The sequence below is a fragment of the Synchiropus splendidus genome, chromosome 1 (assembly GCF_027744825.2).
Source record: "Synchiropus splendidus isolate RoL2022-P1 chromosome 1, RoL_Sspl_1.0, whole genome shotgun sequence".
Taxonomy (NCBI): Eukaryota; Metazoa; Chordata; class Actinopteri; order Syngnathiformes; family Callionymidae; genus Synchiropus; species Synchiropus splendidus.
Genome location: NC_071334.1, coordinates 24,407,882 through 24,419,915, shown reverse-complemented (window position 1 = coordinate 24,419,915; position 12,034 = coordinate 24,407,882). Strand labels below are relative to the sequence as shown.

The 12,034-nt window shown below is 40.5% G+C and overlaps 2 protein-coding genes and 1 long non-coding RNA gene across 3 annotated transcripts; 2 read left to right on the top strand and 1 right to left on the bottom strand.

Moving 5' to 3' along the window:
- Positions 1–357: 357 nt before the first annotated feature.
- Positions 358–1,841, top strand: tbcc (tubulin folding cofactor C). Its single transcript, XM_053846954.1, has one exon. It carries the CDS (start codon positions 446–448, stop codon positions 1,556–1,558), a length of 1,113 nt encoding a protein of 370 aa, XP_053702929.1. The 5' UTR covers positions 358–445; the 3' UTR covers positions 1,559–1,841.
- A 530-nt stretch (positions 1,842–2,371) lies between these two features.
- Positions 2,372–10,319, top strand: prph2a (peripherin 2a (retinal degeneration, slow)). Its single transcript, XM_053853944.1, has 3 exons — positions 2,372–3,290; positions 5,058–5,304; positions 8,157–10,319. Exons 1-3 carry the CDS (start codon positions 2,710–2,712, stop codon positions 8,355–8,357), a joined length of 1,029 nt encoding a protein of 342 aa, XP_053709919.1. The 5' UTR covers positions 2,372–2,709; the 3' UTR covers positions 8,358–10,319.
- On the bottom strand, positions 3,414–8,290 carry LOC128752580 (uncharacterized). Its single transcript, XR_008413681.1, has 3 exons — positions 8,137–8,290; positions 6,378–6,430; positions 3,414–5,326 (listed from the first exon to the last, which is right to left on the bottom strand). It is a non-coding gene; the product is annotated as an uncharacterized LOC128752580 (long non-coding RNA).
- Positions 10,320–12,034: the final 1,715 nt, after the last annotated feature.

The following is a 12,034-nucleotide window of genomic DNA, read 5'->3' as shown; positions in this document are numbered from 1 at the left end:
CATTGTTTACAAGATTAAAATGACACGTAAATATACAAATAGGTGACAAGTATTCTCACACTGTCCAATGCAATAAGACAAATGCAGTCTCATCGCAACACACAGGTAATTGAAGCAGTATGTGTTTACTGCAGAAAGGGGACAAGGGTTCTGGATTTTGATTGGAGCATACAGTTGGACTTTGTCGCGTTTTGAAGAATCAAAAATAAGTAGATCAACTCAATGTTACATTTACATTATCATTTGTCCATAATCTAATCTAATAATGGTTCCCCCCATAAACATATTGGCTACAGGACAAAGTCGTTTCACTGTGAATAAAGCACTGTTAATTCATCAATCACCTATATAAGTTTGTGAGACCCAAGTCAAGCAAATGGTATTTATTTAAAGAAAAAGAAGTGCTTTATTGCCCAATGGCTTTAATCCTGTACGTGAACTTGAAATGGCCGTTGGGGGCAGTATTGCAGAGTCGCCTTATTATATCGGAAGAAGAAGAAGAAGAAGGCCGACTTCCGTGAAAACAAACCCAGGGCGTAACGACATGGCTGCGATGGCGGACGAGACTCCTGGGCCTGAGTTTGCGGCTCAGATGCAAGAGCGACTTTTGAAGCGGGAGCAGGCGAGGAGAGAGGAGGCAGAGCGGAGGAAGGAGGCGAAGGGACGACAGGTGGTCGCTGAGGAGACCAGCGACTATTTCTTGACCACTTTCAACAGTGAGCGAGCTGCCATCGAGGAGCTGCTGACCGCCGACACCGAGGCGGATAGAGCTGCGGTGGCCGGCAGGCTGGAAGAGGTTACTGCTAAAGTGACTCAGTTACAAAAATTCCTCAATGACAGTATATCGTTTCTGAACCCTCACCAACTGAAACGTTCACAAGCAACTCTAATTGATCTTCGAAACCGCCTGAACGAAGCGAAAGAAAAAGCTCACCCAAAAAAAAAGTTTGCGTTCCGAGCTCGGACTAAAGTCGCAGAAAAGGCAGAGACGCTCGATTCTCTGGACGGATCAGTCACAGTGACGTCTCAGTTTACTCAGGTTGACTCGGCAGCATCAAGTTATTGTGGCTTCACCAACATCAGCGACGAGACGCTGATCAAAACGCGGGATGAGATCCAGCACCAAAAGGTGCAACTGACCCACTTGACCAACTGTAAGGTCCGGCTCCTTGGCTCTCCCAGCAGTCTACACATGAAGCACATTGATAACTGTGAGATCCTGTGCGGTCCTGTATCGTCGTCTGTGTTCGTGGATCACTGCAGGAACAGCACGCTGGCCTTTGCCTGCCAACAGCTGCGGACTCACAACACCACTGACACGCAAGTCTATCTGCACATCACGACCAGGGCCATTATTGAGGACAGCAAGGATGTCAGCTTTGCGCCCTTATCCTGGTCCTATCCCAACATGGAGCAGGATTTCGAAGCCGCCAGTCTTGACCCAGAGAAAAACAACTGGAATCAGGTGGATGATTTCAACTGGCTGGCTGCTGGAACATCTTCCCCTAACTGGAGTGTCATTCCTGAAGCTGAACGGAGGACTGACTGGGAATACTGACTTTTGTCCTGGCATTCAATAAGTCCGACTTTTGAAAAAAAACTGCGCTGTAGTATTAAATAAAATGCACTATGTTTATCCCATTTCGTTCAACCTGTCATAACAATAAAAGAATCATCAAATCAAATGTGTCGTCTTAACCAGACGTAACTTACTAATGGTCACAGTTTAAATTAAAGACAGATTACAATACGTCACCACTATAGTCATGTATTCAAAACATTAGAAATGATCATTATTACTGTATATCAGTTCACGTTAAAACGTGAAAATGAGCCCATTTTGAGGGAAAAAAATGAAACAAAATTTTGAATGTATATGCAAATTTAAAACATTTTAAAATTATATACTTTATGGATCTCAGGAACAAAATTCAAATTTGTTGAGTCAGAATAAGGATTAAGAGTTGGGTTCTGATGAACTGAAAATGAGATTTTGAAGACAGAATAATAATTTACTTCAAAAAAGCTAAAGCTTAATGTTTCTGTAATTTCATTGTTATGCTCACTGTCATACCACAAAGTCACTGATCTTGAAAGCAGCAATGCTTCAATGAATGGGTCACAGGAACCTCCAGATACAATATCTGCTGACCCGGAAGACCGCAACCCTGTGAACGACCATGCTCCATTTTTAGTTACATCTCTACGTGCGTGGTCTTTGCTGTAGCTGATGCAGCGTTTGGGTCATGGCGACTGGACCACGTGGGTTCTCAAACCAATTAAGGCCCCATGCAGCAGCTTACGATCAGGCTCAGCACAGGGATTTTTTGCAAATTGGATCAGGCTGCTTACTTGAGCTTAGCATGACGTACTGCAACTTGGAGTTTAATCATGAGGAGCTTCCACAATCCTTTCCAGGAGAACCCAACACCTTGCTAGCCTCACCTGTGCGATCTGTTGAGAAATCTGTGAAAATATCATGTTAGCCACGATGGGAGACAAGACATCCTTGGGGAAATAACATACCTGTGCAACTCCAGGTCCTCCTGGATCCTTCCCCTTTTTTGTTTTGCCGTGTGATGGATTACCAGCCGACTGCACTCATTTGGATCTGACTGATAAAAAAATCTTGGACTTGTTTCGCTAAAAGCCTCGGAGGTCTTACTTCTACCAAGTTCACGTTAACTGGGACTCACCTCAGGTCCAACCATGGCTCTGATGCCGATTAAGTTTGATCTGAAAAAGCGAGTGAAGCTCGCCCAGTCAGTCTGGTTCATGTTCTGGTTTGCCGTTATGGCTGGAGTGCTGGTCTTTAGCTTGGGCCTGTTTTTTAAGATAGAGTTACGAAAGCGTTCAGAGTTGATGGACAACAATGAGAGTCACTTCCTGCCCAACTTGTTGATTCTAGTGGGCCTGATAGCCTGCGGCATCAATGCTCTTGGCGGCAAGATATGCTACGACTCATTGGATCCGACCAAATTTGTCAAGTGGAAGCCCATGTTGAAGACCTTCCTGATAGGCTGCGTGGGCTTCAATTGCCTGCTGATCTTTACCTCGCTTCTGTGCTTTTTGATGCGAATCCCACTGCAGTTCACCCTGGCCGACGGTCTGAAGAATGGAATGAGGTTCTACAAGGATACAGACACTCCCGGCCGCTGCTACATGAAAAGAACCCTGGACATGATGCAGATTGAGTTCCGCTGCTGTGGAAACGACAACTACAGAGACTGGTTTGAGATCCAGTGGATCAGCAACCGCTACCTGGACTTCAGCTCCAAGGAGGTCAAAGAGTGAGTAACTTCACTGAATATTTTGGGCTCTGGTGTGTGTTGACCATCTTTATACAAAAGCATAATATCGACTTCAAATTTGCAATTTGTTGAATGTTGTTTTTATTATTCGTTATTTTTGAACCCTTTAATAATCTTCAGTAATACACTTGAAAAAGAAAAGGAGTCAGTTGAGAGTAAAAATTAAGTCATGTCCAGTGGTTTACATTCAGCCTTCTTCTAAGATGAGTGACGCCTGTGGCAAAAAAATCCACAGACGAAAATGTTAAAGTCGTGTGGGAAACAGCCAAAATAGTTATGACAATACAACAAGAAATAGAATTTGATAGTATGTAAGAAGGCAGTTATAACATGTTCATTTCATGTTTATAATAAAATGATGAAAAAGAAACCAGAAAAATTAGAAATGACTAAGGGGAAATTTTGATTAAAAAGCTGTCAAGCGATACACACTCCAAACACATGCATTTTATTTAATATGAGTTGTTAAATATGTAGAACAAGAAACTAAAGAAGAGAGGAAATGAGGAACATGATTGAGAGAAACAATGAGACAATTATGGTGGATGAAACAACCCTGTACTGTCGTGTCGGGTGATGGCAGGTCAGGTTGAACCTATTATTCACTTTCGTCCACTCAGGATTACTGTCGCAGAAACATTAAGGACATGAGGCAGAAGAAGGTTACTAGGCACTTTTAAGAAAATGGACAGAGTTTAAGGGATTAGAAGAGCAGGTCACACAAGTATGTGCGGGATTAGAAGAGGAACATCCCAGACCAGCTATTCTTGTTATCTTGATTTTTCTTTTGTGCAACAACATTTGAACCAACATTTCATTCAGTTTTAAAATGCAAAACCCATTTTATTCTCAGGCTGAAGTTTAATCTGATGGATTACGGCCCTGTGTCATCCAGGACCTGCCTGGTCTAATCAGTCGGGGTCGGGCAGAGGTCCAATCCCTGCTAATTTAACACACCAGGGGTTTAACATCAAGAACACGGTATTTGTTTAAAGTTGTTGACTGTGAAAGTTCCATGAAATTTCAGCGGTTCTGTGTGGTACCAACTGAAGTGTATGATGCAACACAAACATTGCTGCTCTTTTCATTACCTCATGAGGATAATTTTCGTGACGCGTTGAACATCCCCAGGAAAAACAGTTATAAGTACTCAGGCGCTGTACCACCATGCTACCAAACAAGAGTGTAAACTCTCATCTGACTGGATCACACTTGACGCTGCCTGATGGGAGTAAATGTCTGCTGGCTGCATTTCTCAAGTTTATTTCAAACCTTTAGGTATTTTACAAACAAACAAGCAAGTTTATTTGATATTCAGTCACATTAGAGCTCAATCATCAATAATGTATTTAAAGATTCATTTGCCTCATGTGTGAATGAATGAACATGGATGAGAAAGTATGACCTAAAACCTGTATATCAAGATGTGCGTTTAGCTTTGTAGAATGTTTTTTTTAATGAAAGGTCTTTCTAGAAGGTTTTGAGACACCAAAGTCTCGGGCCATTCATATTTTGGAAGTCAAATGTTTTGGTTTACTATCACACATGTGGAATACTTTATGATGCTTATTACGCTCTAGTGCAATCTCAAATAAAAATGTCATCTAATGACATATGTGAATAAAGAGCCTTCAAATAAAATGCTGTCATTTGACCCTAAAGCATGACTTATTTTAAACCCCCCCAACCCTTGATGACCTTTGACCCCTGCTACCATGACACTGACCCTCTACTTGCTCTCTTTAGTCGCATTGGCAGCAACGTGGATGGTCAGTATCTGATGGATGGCGTTCCCTTCAGCTGTTGCAACCCATCGTCCCCTCGGCCGTGCATCCAGCTGCAGATGACCAACAACTCAGCCCACTACAGCTACGACCACTACACAGAGGAGCTCAATGTGTGGAAGCGCGGCTGCCGTGAAGCTCTACTCTCCTACTACGGTGGCTTGATGAACACCATCGGAGCACTGGTGCTGCTGGTCACCATGCTGGAGGTCAGGAGCTCACACAGATGTTCTAAATGGATGAGGGATAAAAGAGGAAAGGAAAAAGAGGGATATGTGACATAATGTATATCAAACAAAAAGTCACTCAGTCATTGAAGAAATTAATAATTATCATGGACCATTTGACAGAATAACAACAAAGGGATATTACTATGATTAATATTACGATGCAGAGAATTCCCAGTGCATCTAACAAACACCTCCACTGTGCTTATTAAACTGAGCATTGATTGACGTTATATTTTGAGTCTGCAATCTCTGTTGAAAAGCATATCGACCTATGCCATGATCTTTATAAAATAAGAACATTTGACTAACAATAGGACATTAATAGAGATACATATTTAATGCAACCTCATTATTTCTATTGAATGGGAAACTCCTCTGAATTGAAATCCCAGTCGTTTCCCATTGTTAGTTCAGTGCAGATGCTATTTCAGTCAGTTTCAGTTTTCACTGTACATTAATATGTAATTCATGCTGCCTTCATATAAATAATTATTTCAGATAAATACTGATCAATCAACATTGACCAACCTTGTTCAAATGACTGCAGTGTGCAATGAAACAACACTGAAACGAAATTAATAACAGGACACAATTGAACTCTTCTTTGTTTTGTTACTAAATATGTTCAGTCATCAGTTTAACACTTGGTCTCTTGCCATAGTAGTAAGAGTAAAACAGCGGCAACTGCATCTCTGTAGAACTTTCAAAAAACATCTCAGAATATGAGGATGTATTTAAAAACACTGTGCTCTAATTTTCACACGCATTCCTGCAGTGGATGAAGAAGTAAACAAAAATGTGTCTGAGTCAGAATGTGAAAACAGACGCAAACAGAGGATCATCTCAGTTCCTTCGGGTCAGAGCCATGATCTTTAGAGCTACTTCAGGACATTGGACCTTGTTGGCCTTGTATCCATCTTTTCTTCCGTCTATCATACTTTCGGTCTTCTTCACTCTGTCTCTCGAACATCCTATTACCTTCCAAAACAACTCTATCCTCTTTATCTAAATATAATTCCTGCAGTCCCACTGGCAGTTTCCTGGCAGCTTACCTGGTGCCGCTCACCTGTGGGCTCCAACATCTGCTGTTGTTGTCGTCCCAGTTCTGGACACAGTAATCTGTGATTACACAGGACATCCAAAAACTTCTTAACAAATAAAAAGGCAAGACTCGTCTTGAAGTGACCTCAAGCGCATTAACACAGGACACAAGTATAAAGCGTGGGCAAATTGTAAATGTCAGTATGTTTACTGTTTCTATGCTTTGAGTGCTCAAGTCTTTTTGAGTCCTCCTCAATTTAGTTTTGCACCAAATTCAAGGACAAAATTAGAATTGTAAATTGATAGATTGTAGATTGTAAATTGAACACAAGTCATGTTGCATGTTTGTCCACTTACACACGGAAATCCTACTTGAGAACTTAAAGAAAGGCATTTGCACACCTCTTGACAATAAAGGCACTAAAGTAACATTCTACTTTGTATCAATCCAAAAAATAGCAGAGAGAAACATAAAATCTATCACACTAAAAGTAGAGCCATCAGCCAAAACAATGACTACATCTTTATTTACCTTTAATTTGGAGTAGAAAGAATTTTTCTTCATACTGCTCCTTTTCAATCTCTTTTCATTGTGCATCAAGTTTGTTGACAACAAATGGAAAAAATATTCTACAAGACAATAAATTGCTACAGACACTCAAGTTCAGTAGCCATGTTTGGAGTTCACCTTAAGGTTCGACCGGGTAAATCCAGAATTGAATCACTATTTTTAGAATGCGGAGTCTGAAAACCAACCCTGACTTACGACATGGGAACAAGTGGAAGATAGCATTGTTTCATTGTCCCACTCATAACTACTGAGAGGAACACTGTCAAGTCTGACTTCTAAGAACCTCATCCCAAGGCAAACCAATTGTATTAAAAGTGTGGACCCCAAGCCAAGAATTGATGTTTAAAAGCCTTAACTTACATTCCATGACTACATCTATCTCTTAAAAATGTCAGCTGAAGAACAAGGGCCGCTGTCACTGAGCCATCACTATGGACAAGAGAGGTCAACGTCTGTTCCATGACATCCACTGTCTCATCCCTAAATTTTAGGAACTAGGTGACACAGTGGAAGCACAGTTGGAGGTGTCTGGGATTTAATCATTAGTTATGTAAGCGTCTCCATGGCGCCATAGGTTAAAGGTTTGGAGGTCATCGGCTTATCAGGAAGAAAGTCAACTTCCTGGAGCTTTAGCCACATAAGCCCATGAGCAAAATCTACAGTACCATACATATAATACACAATACAATACAATATCATGTCAAGATGATGTTTAGTCAGTTATTTTGTTGTATTTAAATTACATTTAAGCTATTCCCCAGCTCAGTATTTCAACAATGTTGTCCATCAGAGATATGGTATCAGGTCTGGCTCATGTTAGCGCTTCCTCTTGTCCACTTAAATATGGGTGGCGCTTCGCTGTACATGTGACCGTGTCATTGTGTATGGTCAAGAGAATGTTTGCTTGTGTGACTGGTCTTCTTATATGACTGTGTTGTTGTTTTTTTTATCTTGAACAGATAAAAACAATGTTGCTTTGCTTGCTTCTTTTATCGTGTAAAGTGCTTCAAGTTGCATCATTGTGAAAATATGCTACTGTATATAAGAAAAGCTACATTCTGTTCTAGGTCTAAAGTTTAATGTGTCAGCAAATTACATTTAACTCCCTTACTACTGAGTTGGTTATATTTCAAGAGCAAGAGGGGAAATGAGTTGATATGGTGAACTGAAAGACTAAGGAGGCATAAAAGCTTATTCACCACTTCCATATGTTTCTCAGATTGGAGTGACGATTGGCCTCCAGTACGTCAACAGCTCCCTGTCTACACTGTCGAACCCTGAGGACCCGGAAAGTGAGAGTGAGGGCTGGCTCCTGGAGAAGACGGTGAAGGAGACGTTCACTGACATCATGGCCAAAATGAAGGCCATGAGCAAAGGCAGCAAGGTGGGGGAGGGTGAAGAAGCCCCTGCTGAGAGTTGAACCAACAACTCAAGAACCCAAACTGTCAGCATTGCCTGTTAAGGAGGAAGACCAATCCTTTCTGCCAGAAATTACAAAAGGCTGTGGACATTTTTAACTAATTCATCTAAAGTGAAATCTAAAAGCATAGTGACAATAAGACGAGGAGTTGTAACTTTCTTTCTGTGTTATTCCCTTGATGATGTTATGGTTGTCAAACAACGTGATGTTACAGAAATACGGATGGTATAGTCAAAGGACAAACATTGAAATTGCTGTTAGGAAAGATGCTAATGGAAAAACTTGCTTTAAGAGGATGCAATTCTGTTTCTATAATACGAGTGTGGTTTAGGTGGTCTCTTGTTGGCAGGTGCTGGGCCTAAACCTGCAGCTTTCCGGCTGCTGTCAGATGTCTTAAGGTTCTGATCAAATTCACACTTCATCTGAATTGTGAATGTTCTGCAGAAAAACACGAGCAAACTCAGCTTTTAATGTTAGCAGGAAGCGGAAAGTTCAAAAGTGTTTCTGAAGAGGGTCACTGATGTGGAAAAACTGAAATCTTGAATTTAAAAATAGCTCCATAATTCCATGATTCTCAGTCTATAAAAGTTATGAGGACACATTACAGGCGTTAAGTTCACGTTACTTCAGGTGCATGTAAATAATCGAAGTTGGCATCATTTTTAACTTGAGTCTTTTAAAGGTGCAAAACATTTTGCACTTTCTTCTTTGGCTGGAATGAATGTGCAATTTAGTGATTATTTAGCAGGTTCTGTTCGGAGAAAATGCAAGTTAATGCATTAACCAGTCCCTATGAAATGTTTGAAATGATTGTTTGAGTGCTGACGGCTGCACGGACATTTTGTCTCAGTAACAAGCACTGTCGAGAGAATGGACGATTGGCCCCGTGTCTTTTGTGATTATGCTGACAACATGTCAATTAAATAACATTGTTTCAGCGCTGTCCTGTGTTTTGCTGGATGACATCACAGGTTTGCATTTCTTCGAATTCACTATGTGGCAAACCAGGAAATGACGCGGAGCATGCCTCCAACACTTTTCAAAATGAATCGCACGTAAATTCTGGGCCATCTGTGTGCTATGAGGTACCTGCAGTCTTCTACACACTAACCAGTTACAGTGAGTCCATCAATGTCGACACCATATCTTTGTTGGCATCAGAAAGTTAGCATCATCCATCCATGGTTTTTCTTTGCTATTTTGCTATACTGTATATTTTCACTTAGTTTATGCTTTTATGAATAACATGGAGGAAGATGACGTAGGCAAAGTCTGTGTAATAGGGACCGTATTTTCAGTCAAACTTTGAAGTTCTGCACAAAGTTTTAAGCTCTTTTTTTACCTCTAAAAGTAAACAGATTCTATCCCCCGAATGGAAAATTCAAAACCCGAGTTGAAAGAGGGCTTTCTCAATATCACATTACTCGGAAGCTTTCAAAGTGATGACTTTTGAGACAAATTATTGCAAGAATCTGTCTCTGAATCATGTAAGGATGAGTTTGACACATCCTTGTTTTAAGAACATAAACATACATTTGTAAAAACACACCAAATTGTAATGTATATTAACTCACATCTGTTCTTTATATCTTTCCGAGGATGATCTCCAGAGATTGTAATAAGCCAGGCCAAAAATTGAGGCAAATGTACGAGTGAGCCCAAAGTTTGGGCAGAAGGAGTGAATTTGGCAGCTAAGTCTCGGCTCTCTGCCCCTGGCCCAGATCAATGTTCCAGATGATCGGTACCTGTACATTGTGTATATTCCAACCACTGTCTTTGTACATAGTGTAGTAATACTTGAGACTTTTTTTTTAAAAAAACACTGTTATTATTCAAAATCTTCCATTTCTTTTTTTTTCGGAATTATATTTTTTTCCGAAGGACTGTGTGCGTAGATACTGACGAGGTTGTGTAAATGAAAGCAGAGCATGTACAAATGAATAAAGGATTTTAGCAACTCCAGTGTGAAGCAGTGACATGTCATTATGTCCTTCAGTCTCACAGACCTGAGATCAGAAAACCGCGGGATTTCTGATTAAGTCAATAGGATGAGAGCAATTATGGACTTAAAGCATTCGGACACGGGATGACTCCTCACATGGCTGCTGCCATCAGTGTGAGTGTGTGTGTGTGTGTGCTTTCTTCCTAGTAAATACTTTATTTCTAATGAGCAGACAAAATACTTAGTTGCATGTTTTTTTTATTGTGATTTTTATTTGATAATTCCTGCTCATTATTTTAGCTGGAAATGTTGGCTTTTCTTCGTGTCGTCTTTTTTATTTCCCATGCAGTAAAGCATGAACTGTATCAGGAGAATACACAAAAACAATAGTAAATTCCACCCCTTCACTTTCTTTAGCTAAATATTCATGACAATAATGTAGGTACATGACAGTTAAAAAACCCAGAGCTGGTAGCTTCCGTGCTAAGAGCAGACATGGTGCTGTGAAGAGTGAACAGGATTGCTAAAGAGGACAAACTAGCTGGTATTTTGGTTTGGACTAAAGCATATAACCGTCGCTGAGTAGATAAGACTGATTATCGGCTTTAGATTAGCATGATGGACTGTAGAGCAAGTGAGCAGCTGCAGGACTCACGTCACAGAGACTGAGAGACGCCAACAAGAGAAAGTCAGGTTCCCCTTTCCGTCAATATTCACAGCCCTGACACAACACCTGATAGTATCTTCCCTTGTTTTATAAGGTCATGAAATGGCCCCAAATAACCGCTGGTAGTACATCTTCTTTAACTCCCTCTCTGAGAATGTCTGAGAATTCTTAAAACAAATCCTGAATCACAGATATGCCAAGAAAAACTCTCCAGAAACTCTTAAATGGTATAAAAACCACCAAGATGGCTTCTATCTTCCATCAGTCTTAAGTGGCGTTGGAGACCTACTGCATGATTTAGATTTTAACAAGAAGAGGCGAGGATTAGAATCAACTCATCTTAATATGAGGTTCTATTAGAACTGTAAAGACTTTTCTTAAACGGTGCAGTTTAATAATTTATCTAGTATTTGCATATTGTCAGTTCTTGAGGCAGTAGCAAGCACAGATATGCCACCAGACATTTGAAATTGTCTGGTGGCGCCACTATATTCATACTCAATGATGGATAACTTCTTAAAAATGAAGGCATGTGTGAGGGGTCTGCACATTTACACAAACTACTCTTTTTCCTGTACACCAACAGTTCTGCCATCGCACACAAGCTTCTTATGTCCACAGATAACACTCCCCTGGATAGATTTATCACCTACAGGTCAGGAGTGGTGATCTAATGCAGCAGGATCAACCAGGAGCTCCACAATAGAAACATTCCTGTGGGGGAAAAAATGTGTCAAGTCCATCACGTAGTAGTAACCTGGATTTCAAGTCTTATGATATGTGACAATGACGAAGCATTATTAAATCCAGGATTGAAAAGGAGCTGTTTGCAATATATTTATTCCCTATTTCCCCCGATGGTTGTCCAACTTATTAACTTCTTTTATTCTCTTACTTTTAACAGACAGCAGAACAGAAAAGGTCGTCACCCTATTCACCTCACCTGCTAGTTGAGTTCCACCAGTTTAAAAAGAAAACTAAAGGATGCTCTTGTTTCATGTGCGTTTTAATATTTATTTCTTTCAATCTTACCATTGAGATGAAAACAGTTTGATTCAGCAGGTACAT